We start from the raw sequence: 16,864 nt of genomic DNA, 5'->3' as shown, positions 1-16,864 counted from the left end.
TGGATTATCAATAACTCACAGATGGGTATTGCCGATTTAGAGCGATCGGTTTTACGATGAGCAAGGTGCGGAGATCTATTCATTTATTATTGCGTTATTGAATGTTAAACATTTTTTTACACTGTTAAAATTTTTTTGGTTAAATTTATTTTTTTATAAATTTTCTTTATATTAGTGAATTAATTTTTTCCGTCAAATAACCACCCTATAACTGAAAGCCAAAAAAAACCAAAGATGGAGCAATCTCTCTTTCTCCTTAGAGAATGCTTATTGAAATATGACCAACAAGTATGCAGAATGTGTTGTGCTTACCGCAGGAATTCGGTGTATTCCCAGACGTGCCTTCCAACGAAATAATTACTGCTTACAGTTCATTACATTACATTACATTAAATTAGCGTGTCATAAAGAGTAAGTGAGACAAGATATGTACAAACAAGATGTTACTTTAAAGTGACATTTTAACAACGAATTGTTTGCGTTAGTTAGACGTAGAGCAGTGTCGACGTATAAGTCTCTAGCCTCAACTGTCTTATATTATTACATTATTGTCTTTGCATTGTTCACACTCGAATGATGTATCTCAACGCCTCCAGCGGGATTGCGTGTGATTCCCATAATAGGTACCCTCACCGGATTTTTTTCTCACGGCAAATGTTCGCAAATTTACATTTATTTCGCACGATCGTTACTCTGGAAGGTGTGGCAGGCACTCATTCACCACTTAACCGAGCACCTCATCCAGCTCTTCTTATAATATAACTACCTCCACGAGCTGAGGACTCCGGTAGACTCTACTCGTTCTCTTAAAATCTCAAATGCAATTGCGAGGGTAGAAATATAATAAATACACTGACAATGAGAATAAAAACTCAGTAAAGAAACAAACAAACAGCAGACAGAAAGACAGACAGACTTAGCAACAACTGAGACTGAGAAGAGTCGAGTACCCGGTTTCGATTGTTTCCCCAAGAATTACCGGCGCGACATAACCAGACGAAGGCGTTGATCTCGTGTCTATTCACACGCAGCCCACGACACATTTCTGATTCGGGTTTCTTTAAGATTCCTTGTTCATGCTCTTGCTCATGATAATCCTCATGTTTCTCATGCTCATGATTATTATTCTTGTTAAAATAAACAACTAATTATTAAATCATTTGTAAGTATTTTCGATTTGCTTACAAATACCCGGCATGAGAGTTTGTATAGTTTTGCTGTTATAAAGTTTTAAATGAAACATGGAAAAAATAAAGTCAAGTAGAATATAATGGAATAGAATAGAATGTAAATAAATAAATAAATAAAGTAAAAAGTATTATTTTTAACCGCAAAACGTGCCGAGTCAGGTATTTGCAGCGAGCGACCAGAAAGATGTAACATCTGCCATTTGTCTTGTGTATACCGTTCAAAGTATTGAGTGTGGATCTTAAACGGGAAGAATCTCTTCTACTTGGCGCTTTTACTTTGGATGTGTCTTTATATTACTTGTTGCGTAGATGGCTATACATACTCACATATGCTACATGCTACACGGTATTATGGGATTGCATTATTATGCTGCTAGTACAGACCAGCTCGTGCTACTTTAATCGATTTTTATGAGCCTACGATTGCCGATAAAAAATACCGGTGAATTTAATAAAATTGCATGTTCCGTTATTTTTTGAATTACGTATTTTATTGCTTTCTCATTGGTTTAAATTGTTCAATATGGTTAGATGTGAGCTTTTGAAAAAATTATAATACTAAATATGTATTATAAATGGATAAAAATACATGCGTGAAAAAGTTATAAATATTTTGTGACAAAATTAAATGTTTTGTCTTTTTTGACAAAATTTGACATTCAAAATTTTTGTTTTTTTTTTGTTGAAGAATAAGATTGATTGTTCTATTTATATTAAACTAAAAATGAACAAGAAACAAAATCTCAATATAAATGCAGACAATATTGATGCAGTAGAACATAAAAGTGTCGAATTGATAAATTGTCTCATGGCGTAATGAGGATCATCAATGTCCTAGCGATCAAGTTACGAAGAACCGTGTTGGTCTTGTATTGGTTAGGTCTTGGTCTTGGTCTTCTCGAGCGGTGATCGGAGCATAACATGAATACAACGAAACAGCGACAGCAGTGGCGTTAAGTGACAAGCTCGTTCTTAGTTTACTAGATGTTTTAACCGGGCAAACTGTGTGTTTACGAGGCAGGGGGCACTGCTCCATACCTTGAGTACTTGAGAATCTATCTCAACGCATTACATTACATTACATTTATATTCCTACATGTATAGATGCAAGGATGTATGAATGGACAACAAGTATCGGTATTATATCGGTGTTGGTGATGGTTGATGGTGAATACTCGGGGTACAGTGCAGTAAGACCGATGATAAATCACATGGACTCGCCCAACGCCTGCGCCACCGCTGTCAATTGCTATGTACTCCAACTGCAACGAGTTTTCTTTTCTTTGAGCACTATGCCATGAAAAATGCTAGTAAAGATACTCCTCCAAGTACACCACAGCCAACTAGATCGTTCTTATAGATCTATACGACAGCTATCGTCTTAATAACTCTTCGAGTGGTTGTAAATCTTCGAAAAAATTCAAACAACTTGGATGAATAAAAACAGGATGGAGAAATGTCCAGCGGTAAAATATTACGTAGTGCAAAAAATTACAATTACTGATCGCCAATTCTGGTTTTAATTAATTCTAAAAGAACAAACATGTTAAAAAAGAAAACTTTATTTCAAATTATAGTTATTATTTAATCTATTGAAAAAAAATAAAAATTATTAATAATTTATTTAAAATTTTTTTTCTTTAAAAATGACTTTAATTTTTTTTTTTATATTTCCATCAAAACACCACCTATTTATTACTCAGATTTTTAACACAAGTGTCTACTTGAAGTAATACAAAAAAATAGTTTCCAGAATGAAAAGCAATTGACGTTTGAGCCAAAGATTATTAAATTGTGTAATATATGAAAATGAGGTTCGATTTATGTCAATTATCTTCCTCAGAACCGTCATGCAATTTTATCTCATTTAATTAAATTTGATTCGTTAAACTCTTTAGCACAGACAAATAAAGTATCCGATGTATGCATTATGACTTAGTAACAATTTGCTTGTTGAATCACAACTTAAACCTGTCACCAGTTCGTTAAGCGCTGACGTAATTAGACCGAGAGTAAGTACACAGTATTACGGCTCTTTTTATTCATTTAATAGTATTGTAAAGCTATATAATAATTATTATTATAATCATCAGTAATTAATTCAGAAGGAGGAATAAAATTTTATTGGATTTATATTGACCAATAATTGGGAGTAATCAATAATTAGTGGGCTCGTTTGCATATTTACCAGGGAAAAAGGAGGGTAATTATTTAAAAAAAACTATATTCGTTGTTTGTCGAGTCGTTTTGAAGCTAAAAAAGATAATAATGACCGATACGATCAACTTTCTCGGCGATTACTTCTTATGATCAATTTAAAACTCTTATTGACTCGCCTGGAAGTTTGACGTCCCTATTTCAAGTTAATGATCATTATTATTCGTATATACGACTGTCAAAATTAAATATCATTAGTGTAATAACTTCATACATATATTACGTATAATATAATATATAATATTGTATTTATATTTATACTTATAGTCGTATCAAAATTTACAACTCAATCAACGCATTCAATTACTTTTCACTATTTCTTTACTTGTCTGTCATCTAATTATGACTAATTATTTTTTATTGCTTCTCTCGAGAAATAAATATTAAATAATAAATATAAATATATTGTATATATTTATTTTATGGAGTACAGAATAAGAACTAGACACTGGAGTACGGTATTGAATAATTATCTAGCTATTAAAGTTATGATTCAGTCTATTTTATCTGCGCAAAGATTTCTGCTGCGATAATAAGAGATCAATTTAAATAAATTCGCTGATGATCCGCTGATTGAACCGCGGGATTATTTTATGAAAGCTAATGACTCAATAAAAAATTGTATCTTTATTATTTTTTGAGATATTTATGATGATTTTTATTTATTTATTTTGTAACAAAAATGATTGATGTTTCTTTTTTTATTTTGGAAATAATGATGTTAAAAATTTTTAAAACAATTTTTTTTTTTTTTTTTTTTTTTAGTAAAATAAATTTACTTGTCAAGAAAATTGTTGGCGTGGCCAAAAATCATTATTGTTTTAAAATAAATTCTGTACTGAAGAAATTTTTTTATCTTTTAAATGTTTTTATGAACTTTAAGATGTAAATTTTGAACGAAAACTCCCGAAAAAAAGAGTGAATAATAAAAATAAGCATATACTTGTAAATGGGTGATTTAATGAGACCATCGGTGTATAATAGAGTTGTTAAATTATTTTTTAATCTTGTCTTATTTATTTTATCGAATGTTGAAGCCGGCTGAAGATCATTAGTACTATCGGTCTGCGGATCTTGTATTTTCTCACTTACAAACTTTTTATTCGTCTCATCCAATTTATTTTAAATGCGATAATTCCGATATTTACTTTTCTCATGCAGTTCAATAACAATTTATTTTATTTATTTATTTTATATAATATAACACAAACTTTTAAGTTAAAGTTCTTTTGATTTTATTTTCGAGTTAAATCTCGGTGTGAGAGCGATCGGGAGATAAATAACTAAACGATTCTCTCCCGGGCAATTCCTATGATCAAGAATCACTTAATCAATCAGTGCTTTTCAATCGTCTTTTAGTCTGCGGGTAAAATGAAAATAAAGATAAAAGTAATAAAAATAAAAAGTGTTATGGAGTGGTTTAATGTGATATGGTCGGTATGGATCCCTCGACATAATAAACCCGGGTATTACAGACATCGGTGGATATTGAAGGTTCGTCGCTTCCTCATCGATCGCAACCTCGAACCTAGAAAATAATTCTCTCTACTGGCAATACCAGGACTAGTACCAGCACCGGGATTTCCAGGCTTGATTTATTGAACCGATCAAACTCGATCTAGCAGAGGGTTTTCTTGGCATCGCTTGATGCTGACTTGAATCTATCAATGATGAATATTGTAATTTCTCTCTGTGTATTTTCGTAATGGATTATTGATAACTTATATTTATATGTACGTGCCTTTTATTCCTTCCTGCATGTATTTACCGTCTACTAAACCTGAAAAATAATCATTTTAGATTTTTCACATCATAGCCTCCTTTTATTATTGAATATAGCTATGATCTATTGGTTATAATTGCATCTAATCTACAGGAAATATATCACGCGAGCTTTCGATCTCGATAAATTTATTTAATTATACAACCGCCGGTATTAATCTTTCTTTAAATTGCTGACTTCAAATAGAAAAAACTGTCAAATAATTTACAAGAAATTTAGAAAATAAATTTTTAATATTTTTTTAGAGTATATAATTTTAATTAAATCATTTTTTATTTTAATTTAATAAATTGTTAAATTGATAAAAATTTTTTCAACTCGATTAATTTAGAAAATTCAGAAAATTCACTAAAATGATCATTTGAAGACTTAAATTGAGTATAGTAGGCCGATCATGCAGCATACAAAAATAAAATCCCCGCCGCAAAAAAATGGCTATAAACCGAATGTAAGTTTATATTCGGGAGCAGTTAATAGGCATCATATATATCTTGATAAACAGCAGTCAATAAAAGTCAGTAGTAAATCCAAAAGTTAAATAATTAAAAAATAATAATGTTATTAACGTCTGGCGTTCACGTACTAATTAAGTGAATAATACCGGGCGTATAATTAAAGGGGATTAATTATTTAATATGATTTATCGGGTCGATATAATATTGCGATACAAAAATAAAAATATAAATAGCATATACAATTATTTTATTGAATGTATACACTTAAATATTAAATGTTAAATATTTTTTGATTATGATTATGAATAATAACATCCTGGAAAGTAGAACAAGACCACAGTGATCGGACAATGGCGAAAAAGAGGCGGAGTTGATGCCAAAGATACGACAGGTGAAAGCAATGGCTCTGCCTATACTAATTTTATGAATATGAGAAATTAATAATTTTTATCTTGAGGCTCCTGATTCTTCCTTACTACCTTGCTACCTGGATGATGGGTCTCTCCTTTTTTTCTCGGGCTGCATGGCTTCTCTAATATACCTCACTCACTCACCGACCGACGGACGAGCTGAAACTGGATCGACTGACTCGACTTATTGATTATCTGACGCCGTTGAGTGTTGTACAACTGGGACTATGTAATTCAAAAATTATTTTTTATTCATATCTGCGGTTACGGTAATACCACGGTCCACGGTAAATATCGCGTATCAATAACACTCGTTAAAATAATATAACAGTCTTCAGCTCTTCAGTCTTGCTGCAATTTAAAAGCCATATAAACATAAATATATTCGATTCTGATGCACATAAATACAAATGAAATGATATGAAATGAATAAATAATACTACGAATGAATGACCATTAATTTAGTACAAATTATGACATGTTGCTCGTATTTAAATCAATAAAGTGGTCTGCTGTACAGTTAATGAACTGATAATTAGTAGCTGTTGAATAAGTTTCGTATTTTATAGATATATATATATATGTTATATGTATCGTGTTTGAGTAGAGTGGTTTATTGGCGCTGGTATTGGTATGGGGCATTATGTGAGTACATGCAAGCCCACAGAAATTTGATTAATGTCCTGGTGATGAATTTTTTGAAATTTATTGAGTTCGGGTTCACCGTCTCACGCGGTTTTCAATTGAGAAAGAGCGAAAGCAACGGTACGATTGTAATGGAATCATATATAATATTTTATTTAAGTTGAGAAATATATATTCAACGAACGAAGAAAGTTTTTATTAAATCGTTCTTCAAAGATGAGTTATTTCTGTTATTAATTTTTTACATCGTCTGCAGATTTTTTATCGAAATTTTAAGTTTTTATGATTGGAAGATGTTTGTTGGTAATGATTTTTAGAAATTATATTTTTGATTATTTGATTTGATCTTTTTTTTTCGATTTTTGAGATTTTAGTTTTTGTTTTTGATATTTTGAAATTGATATTTTATTAATTTAAAGACTCAAAATTTTCATAATTTGAGATCGAAACCTGAATTTTTTTTTTTTTAATAATTAGAAAGTTGATTTTTTATTCAAGTGAAATTTAAAACTAAAATTTTCCATTTTTTCTTACAATTCAAACTTTAAATTTAATTTTCAAGAATTCAAATTTCTTGAAAAACTTTCAAAACTTCTCGTTTTTTACCAAGTACCCGTTACTCTATGATCTGCTAAAAAATCTCTGAAAAACTTCCTCAACCATTGTCTCAATTAACACCAAAACCTTTCAGCACATAAATTTCTTTTATCTTTTTATCCCGTAGTCCTATTAAAAACTTCACTACATAACAGTTGTTAATTATTCCGTGATTAAGTGTCCTTATTTGTTGGCTCGGCACGACAAAATTCTCGTTTTATTGGCCATTAATCTCAAGCGTCAACTCGTTTATAAACTCCAAGATAATATTATTAATAAAAGTGTCCTTACACTAACAAACTCTATCCCAGCAGAAGATATAATAAAAATTTGAATAAAAAAGTGTCTCTCGGTCACCTGAATAGTCCGAGGCAGATGATCAGGCACATGATCAATAACATCTTTACGAGGCTCGAGATAATAAAGTGAAGACAGAAGATTAAGACGAAGAGAATGAACAATGGAAGCGAAGTAAAGTGTTATATGCTGGGTATGATAAATCTGTCGTAGCTCAAGTCAATGCACCTTTTATCTACTTCTGCTCAACTCAAATGTCTTAGATGTAATGATCAAGCTTTTAGATCATACTATTATATTATTCATTGTACATTGATATAAATGTACGTTTAAGTTTTAACGTCACGGGCTGGGGTAGGGCGTGCCATAATAAACGGATAAGTTGTCTAAGGTGATGCTCTGATGTTACATTAACAGTTCACCGAGTAATGTTAAAGCATGAATTATTCTTAGACTATAAAGGAAGAAGTTATAATTTTATTTTTTTTACTAAACTAAAATTTAATAAATTTAAAATTTGATATTTTTTTTTATAAAAAAATTTATTTCAATTTCTTAAAACATAAAGATTGTTTAAAAATGCGCAAGATTATTATTGACATCCGAAGGAACTAAATATATATCATAAAATAATATAGGGCGTCAATAATTGGGTCTTTAACCTCAGAGTAGAGTTGAGAATACTGTCAAGAGAAGACTCAAGGTCTTGAATATTAGATGCGCGTATCATAAAGCGACGTCTAAGTCAATGTCTGAGCAGGAAATGTAGCGAGGCGAACTTGTCGACTGTGGAGTGTTCCGTTGTGTAACCGACAATTGATCAATAAAAATTCATTTCGTTAAAACTTTTATTCGACATAAATTCGGAATTTAACACGACAGCCAACAGTCAAGTAGTTAGACAAGCTCTTGCTTCTCACCCTACTCTTTATCTGCTCACAGATGAATCACCCGATAAAAAAAGCATTTTTTTAAGAAGTATATACTACGCCGAATCTTGCAATTTTGCTGGTTTACAATTTTATGAGCGAGATCGGTTTAACGAGCCTCGAACCTTTTTAACCATCCCAATATAAGTGTATTATATCGTTGTGCTCGAATTACCTGATACTGATGGATCTACAAGACACCAGTCGTCGTATAAGCATAAGACAGGGCAAGAAAGATGCTGAATTTTTGGCGCTACGCTATAAACTTAAATCTTACAGTTCCAGGCTGTATATATATGACGCCAATGAGCTTGTTGATCTCTGACGGGTAATGAGAAATCAACCGAACGGTTTATTTTACGAATGCATCATTCGGGTACTATATACTTGCATGTATATGGATGTTTTCATATAAATTGTGATTCTTGGGAACAGAAACATAAATTGTCCGAAAAGAAATTAAGTGGTAAATAAATTGAGAAGTTAACAGGGTCTTATAAAACTTCATGGGTTTATTTTTATTTTGGAGCTTTTTTAAAAAGTGGGTCTTTGAATTTTAATGAAAATTAAAAATTTGCAAAAAGTGAGACAATTATTCTGTTCAATTATTTTTTTCAGAGTTATTTAATTAACATTGATCTTCAATAGTTTTTTTTTTTTTTTTTTTTTATTAAAAATACCTCTTCACTACGCATCATTACTCACCAAGCCCATTATTCTCAGGTACTTCAAATTAATCTATCTAAAAAAAAATTAGAAACGTCTCGATGAAAAAATACACTAAAAAATATTTAATATTATCTTCAATGAAAATAAAACTTCACTAAAAAAAGTTCGATGAAGTTTCTACTTTCTTGTACTGATAAAGAAACAAAAAAAAAGACCATAATAAAGTGTTATGGTTTTTCGCGATAAACCGCGTATAGCGTATGCTTAGAATTATCAAGCGGGATTGATCGCGGTTCGGATATAGTAATTACTCGTTATTACGTGGTTAGGCTCATTACCTGTTAAGCGCAATTCTTTTTTATTATTGGAACGGATCTCCCCCTTCCCTCTGCCCTCCACCCTCGGGTGTAACGACTAAACCTACTCTGCAATTTTTCAATTTTCTAAACTATTCTATTTATAAATGCGAATAATAATTATCTGTTTATCACTTGTAGTCTATTATTATTATAATTTTATCGGCGTTTAATAACAGCCCATTATCGCACGCTCGAGATAAAAATTACCGATAAAGAATAAATGCTGAATAATAAATAATAAATAGTTAATAGTAAATGGATAATGAATAGTTGAGACTCAAGTGGAAAGCATAAATATAAAAGTACTGTAAGTATTTTAACGCTGACAGTTGGGTAAGAGATATAACAATATAAAAAGATCTCTATAGATCATTAAGCACATCTCTGTCAGCAGGAAGATCAAGCGAAGCTTGCTGGTTACTCAACTTAAGATGCATCATAATTGGTGTAGCTAGGACTGGGTGTCAAGTTGGAGTTGGATCCTCCGTTCTTGATGACATAGTTATATTATACAATATCATATGTGATATGTGATATTTTATGTGTAATGTAAGAAAGCATCTATCGACAAGATCGATATTCTGTAAACACGACTTTACTGTCATACACTCGACAGTAGCCTCCGGCGTCTACAAACTACTCACCAGCATTACCAACAGCAGCATAAGCAACAGCGACAGCAGCGTTGCATTATTAGCTCTTTATATCGTGTTTCACGACTCGATCCATTTATTTAGTCGTATGACAGGTGGCTCGCCCTCAAAGTGGTTAAACATTCCCACGTTTCGTCAGATTGTTCGCGGGAACAATAATTTACATTTGCCTAGGCCTGCCTCTGCTGGACCCTGTCCCGTAGCTATCACGTTTTTATCTTAATAACTGGGAAAATCTTCGTCACTTACTGATCTTAATAATTTACAATTTTATAGGTAAAATATGAATTTCGAAGTAATCGTAATTAATATCCATTTTAGTAATTATATTAAGATATGTTTAAAAAAAAAAAAAAAAAGTAAATAGACCAAAAAAATGATTTTTGAAAATTGCTTTGCTTTAAATCGCGTGTGGAAATTTTTAAGTTAAAAAATTTATTTTGGTTTCACAAAAATTAAAAAATAAAAATTTTGAAAGGTAACCAAATTTTGACGGAAAATTTTCTCATTTTGTTTTCTAGGCAGCGGGACCGCCAGTGCAGCTTGAACCAGTGGACCTGTCGGTAAAGACTCCGGTGGTTCTGCAGGTGCCTCGTTACAGTCCAGCGGCAGCATTAATTACCGGAGCGGCCAGGAGGATTCCATCGCCGTCGACAACACCCACACCGCTGCCGATCTGCCCATCTACTGGTGAGTCCTCTTACGTGTACTATGCTTATGTATACATGTATATGTATATATTTATATTTATGTGTGTAACTTGTATTTGTATCTTGTAGCTCGTAGCTTGTAGCTTGTTCGGTAGGGTCGCTAGATATCCAGCCGGAAAGATAGCTGTAGCTCAAACTCTCTGATGTGAAAATTCTCCGTAATTATTCAACAGTCGTGCGGTTTTCACAAAGGTCACATCTCGGGTCACGGGTGTCCAGTTTTTGCATGCATGGAATATTGATTAAACACAGGTTAACGACTTCGTGACCGTAATGTTTAATCATCAATTATTGCTGCTATAATAATTGTTTTTTATCGTTATTTCACAATTATTTTATCATTCTTTGCCGTTTTGTCGTCTCTATTTCGATTTTGATTTTTATTGTAGTACTCAAGGCTGAAATTTATTTACTTATCACACTATTTTAATACTTATAACTAAAACACTCCCAACCTCAATTGTTGTTTGATAATAATCAAAAAAATTAAAAGCGTTACATCCTGTCGAATCACATATTTCTATTAAACAGCCAATATAATAAATAATAAATATAAAAAAAAAAAAAGCAAGAACAACCTCCGTGGCGTATAACATACAGCAAAATATCTTTTTATCGAGCACTCGCGGAAAACAATAGAATGTCGAAGTGCCTGAAGGGGCTATCGTTATCTCTCTTTCCTCTATCCTCTATCGTGGTTTTCTCCTGGGGAATGTCAACGGAGCTTACCGAGAATCGGCCCCCTCGAAGATGTGCACCTGTGCCAAGCGTCCAGCGTTCAGCCGTTTGAGATATTCGACGTCGAACAAGTAAAGTGGAGGAGAAAGAATTAAAGTGAGAAGGAGAAGTGCTTCTGATAGTTTCTTTCGAGCTCCTATAACTATACTCTACTGCAAAAAGATGAGCAAGTTACGCTGCAAGAAGAAGAGTCGCCGGATAGTGAACGAAGGCTCACTTGAGCCTTCTTGAAGAGAGTCCAAGAAGAAGAAGAACAGGTGGAAACGCGTTTAAGTTTAAAAGAGTAAACAGTGAACACTGGGGACTGCAACCAGTGACGAGGAATTTTATTTTTTTTGCTACATCCGTTTAGCCTTTTGTACTCGATTACTCCCGCAGTACAACACCGAGAAATTTACCAAGCAACCGGACCGAGAGATATCGCTGTAAGAAAAAAACAACCGGAGATTAATCGCGGAATTGAAGATATGCGAGGATTTTCGTTTCTGCATCGCTAATTCTATTCTATTTTATTATACCGTTCGAATCCATAATGTTTTAAATCTTGTTGCTTTTTAATTCCTCTGCTGCTGTTTGTTCTTTACTTTTTTTTTTATTTTTTTTTGTTTTGTTGGCGAGGATGAGGAAATTTGTTTTTTTATCGGCCCCTCTACACGGAATAATTCGCCTTTCAGGAATTTTAAACTGCCTTTGAGGAACACTCACTGAGTGTATATAGTGAGTGGAGGCTTTATTTATTGTGTATGTAGGCAGGTACCTCAGGCGAATAACGATCGTTACTTACACACGGGGTACATTACGCAGACAATTACCGCGTTTAGTTAACCAGGTGAAAGTTACTTTACGCTTTACTTAAATTGGGCCTCTAATCCACTCGATTCTAATGTTGCTTGGCTCTAAACTTTAAAGCAGCCTTTGTACTTAATAACGGGTGTGTACTTTATTTTTACTATCGTCTATATAGTATACAAAGAGTTTTATTAAATAATAAAGTGCTGGTTAGTTTTTTGCATTGAACCATTTGTTGGTTGCCAATTATAAAATATATTTGACAAATTGCTTTTATAATTGGTTGCTGTAACTAACCGGGTTTATTTGTTGGGCATCTAGTTAATTAATGGTGATAAATTATTTTTACCGAAGAATTGATGTTTGCTAAAATAATAAACTCTATTTAATTGGAGAAAATTCTTAAGATACTGTTTACTGAAGGTATAGAGGAAAAAAGTCAAATCACTGTTGTTTATAGGAGACTCAAAATTTTTTAGAGCAGCAATTTTTTTTTCAAGTTAAAAATAACTCACATATTTTTTAAATGGCTAAAAATTTTTTATTTTTAAATTTAATTAGAAATTCTGTTTATTTTATTTTTTTTAACTTCTCAAATTAAATATTTAAATATAAATTAAATTTTGGACAATCATTTTAAGGACAAAGCTCCTTTGAATAAATGTGTAGACACAAAATACAAATAGAGTTTACTAAAAACTACCGGGGAATTCATCACGTACTATGGACTCTCGTAAACTTGTCAGAGATTAATCCCGTGGAGGCGAGGCCCCTTTACAATGAGCCACCACGGTCCTTCCCACGAACAAACGGGAAATCCTCAGCCGGGTATACCCCTTTGTCGAGAGATGAATGTACTTTTTACTTTATTTTATTTTAAACTTACACCACGAACCGCCAGCAAGTCTAGTCAGTGAAAGCAAACATAGTATAGAGTAGAATGTATAGAGACGTTGCCATTCCAACAATTGTTAAAAATTAACAAACACTCATACCCTCGTTAGACCGAACCTTCACAACTATTAATCATAGTGCTTGGTATCAATGAATTGTTAAATCCGCGGATAGAAAGCCAGATAAGAATAAAGACTTGCGTCTTTATTAGCAAATCATATATTTACAAAAGTCCCGTATTGGTAACAAAACTTTTCTCCTTTAACTTCCAACATAATGTAACAATATAATTTTATACCATCCTTGTTATTTTTATTATTTGTAATCCATTCCACATATTTATTCATGTGGGCGATATTTATTATATTTCATTACACCCCAGGACTAGTATTACCATCATTATTGTTTTTTCTTAACATTTTTTTATTGAGTTCATTCTTATTAACTTTTATCTCGAGATAGTTTGACAGATAACAGCCGCAACATTGTTTAAACCCAGAGTTCACGCTCCCAGACTTTGATTGTCTTTGATTAATTATACTCTTTGAATTTTCTCGATGAGCAACCGGAAAGAGAGTGACTACTCAAACCTACATCTAGATAAATCTTCTCTACTATTTTTTTGTATTGTTAATCTTTAAGTCGCTAGAAAGTGACTCAACTTTTATATCCGTCTTAAAATATAAATTACAAATGTTTACGATTTTTTCTTTACTTTAAAATTTCAACGTGTGGAATTTAAAAACAAAATTAAAATTTTATAATAATTTATTTGATCGAAAAAGTATCATAAAATTATAATCATATAAAAATTTTTAATCATAGAGAAATTTTTTTGGAGAATTTAGGCGTTGCGCCACTCAGCGACAGCGTCTCTAACTATTTTCTCCGCCTGGTCTGCGCAGAAAGAAATACAAATCCATAGAGCACAGTATAAGTATAATGTATAGGTACGGTTATGTGTATTACAGTAAAGTCGATCGAGATAAATCGGTAAAGAGTCAGGACTAAGGACTAAGGACTAAGGAGTAAGGAGTAAGAGTCACAAGTAGCGGATTTATATGTGAGGTGGGGCAGCCCGTAAGACGAGTAGCAATAGGCAATGTGGTCATATCACGCCTCGAGCCAAGAGATATCATCTTCTGGTTATACTCAGCTCATATAATAGTAATAGTAACAGTAATGCAACAATAATAATTAAAATAATAACAATAAACATTTTGTATAGGTTTATTTCGTGGCTAGCCACCCAGCAGCCTTTATATTACCTGTACATAGTATGTATTTATAAATATCTCGATCGTGGTTCACCTGAGGCTCCCAGAGCTATCACCAGCATGATAGGCATAAACAATCCAGGTTATTTTGACTTGAAAACCAGCTACATAGTAACTAGCGATTGCCTAAACGCTCTTCTGTTGGATGTTGGAGAACTCAATTAATCGATTGCAATAATTTATTGCGATGTTTTATCGGCTGTAACTGTGTAGACGCCCCGAGCGTCTTAATTATACAGCTATCGATTGATACGCACATTAATAAATTAACGATAGAACTGAGCAACAAGTTAAAAAAAAAGACCGGGGTTGAGAAATCCCTATGAATTGTTCTTTGGATGCAGATGCATTAGTATTTTTATTTATAATAGCGAAAAGCTTTACTCATTTAATATGACACTGATTATCATCCTCCAGCGGATGGAATTAATAATTGCCCACGAGATAGCATAAATCACGAGGAAGATGTTAGGTCTTTATAATAATAATGTTGTTGCAAAAAGTTTAATAAATTGCTGGTTTTTTAATAATCCTAGAAATGATGTGAGAGAAATTCTCTATAAAAAATTGATAATTAAAATAAAAATACATGTCCAATTACATTAAGCGAGGCGAAAAATCGGCCACTAAGAAAAAGCATGATTATTCCTAAAAGTATGACGAATTCTTAGCCCATATTAATATATATGCAATGACAGTGTCATTAATTAGACTAAGAATTTTTTTAACTCAACATCAAAGCTGCATTGATGGCGGAGAATGAACGGGGGCGGGTGTCGCTAAGAGTGATCGACCGATTAGTCAATCGGTGACGTCTGTAGCTCACACGTTGATTGTCGATTTGTCAGCTCCTATTTCTATTTGATTTCTCCCCGGGATATTTCTCGTTACAATTAAACTGTATTTAGTAGTGCTTCCCACACTGTACTCAAGGCATTTATCCTCTATGACATCAGTCATCATTATCATCATCATCATCACCATCAGGAAGTGCAGCACAGGTGGAAAGATAAAAGTTTGCACTGAAAAGGAGATCGCCTAGGGAAAGAAGTGTGTGTAAGAAGAAGTGTATCATGGGAAGAAATGTAGATGTTGATGTGGACGGTGATGTGAATGTAAATGTATGGTCTTCCCTTTGTGGAGATATAGACTGCGAGGAGATGATCAATGCCCATGATCACGCACACACGTTAGCAGCAATTAAGCTTATATACTAATCGGCGTGTTAAGAAATACATGTTAGTGTTGGTATTATAAATACTATCAGTATTAGTGTTTTGTATACATATTAATGGTCCTATATGTCTGTGTCTATGGCTGTATCTATGTGAAGTACTGTAGTACGGGTACGGGTATTCGAGAAAAGTGAGTGAGATGATCCCAAGAGGCTGCACGAGGGCGTGAGAAGTGCCTTAGCCCTGTGACCTTCGCTGCCCAGGTATATCTCCTCCACCGTCTTTCTCTCGACTTATCTTCAGTACCTTTGTCTACTATATAGTACATACGCCTCTCGTCTATTTCTACAAGTCTCTTACTCATTCCTCCCCTCGCTCTTCCCCTCTTTAGCTCACCTTGCTTCGTTCATTTTTATTTTTGATAATCATCGTGTGCAGTCCACCGTTCTCGAGCTCTATGCTACTCACGGATCGAAGGTCACCTACAGTTTAATTTTGACAGGCCCGCTGTCAACTCAATCAAGACCCAGATTACCTGGCGCCACTCGAGAACGGAGGAAGCTATGGTCAATCTGTGGGGAGGGAAACATTCGTATTGGTTGAGCAATAATAGAGTGTTGTTGATCAATTGTCAGAGTCATTGCTCTGAATATCATCAACTACTTGGATTGTCATTTCTCACGAGATTAAAGTTTAATGGTTAGTAACAGTTTTTGGATTAGATTCTAGTTGGCCCATTCCTACAAAATTTTTTGTCGTGATTCGTTATTTTAAGAAATAATTTAGCTAGTTCATAAGCTAGATTGTTGTCTCAACTTGTGTTATGTTGTCCTGATAAAAAATTTCTTGAATGAACATGTTAAATTATTTAATATGATCACATACTGCCACATCAGAACATTTCTTCATGAGGTGTCAAAAAAAAGAGTTGAATAAAAATGAATCTCAGTCTATTAAACGCATTGAGGTTCGCATCTTGCATAATATCGAGCTTATACAACCTGCCCTTCCCACACTTATCACCGGCTCGCCCCTCTCTGGCTCGTGCTGAAGCTATACCGTTGCTCCTCTTTCGTC

General features: G+C 33.2%; 1 protein-coding gene across 2 annotated transcripts in view; it reads left to right on the top strand.

The window, feature by feature from the left end:
* Window positions 1–16,864, top strand: part of LOC141526095 (uncharacterized) — a 197,008-nt gene that overhangs the window by 85,253 nt on the left and 94,891 nt on the right. For both annotated transcript variants that reach the window (XM_074240874.1, XM_074240875.1), the window contains one exon: window positions 10,726–10,894. In XM_074240874.1, coding sequence (XP_074096975.1) covers window positions 10,726–10,894 — 169 coding nt within the window. The remainder of the gene's footprint in view (window positions 1–10,725; window positions 10,895–16,864) is intronic.

This window comes from Cotesia typhae, unplaced genomic scaffold (assembly GCF_013202065.1).
Source record: "Cotesia typhae breed Kobodo isofemale line unplaced genomic scaffold, CoteBio_Ctyphae contig_33, whole genome shotgun sequence".
Taxonomy (NCBI): Eukaryota; Metazoa; Arthropoda; class Insecta; order Hymenoptera; family Braconidae; genus Cotesia; species Cotesia typhae.
Note: the sequence above shows the minus strand (reverse complement) of the source record. Positions and strands in the feature narration are given on the sequence as shown.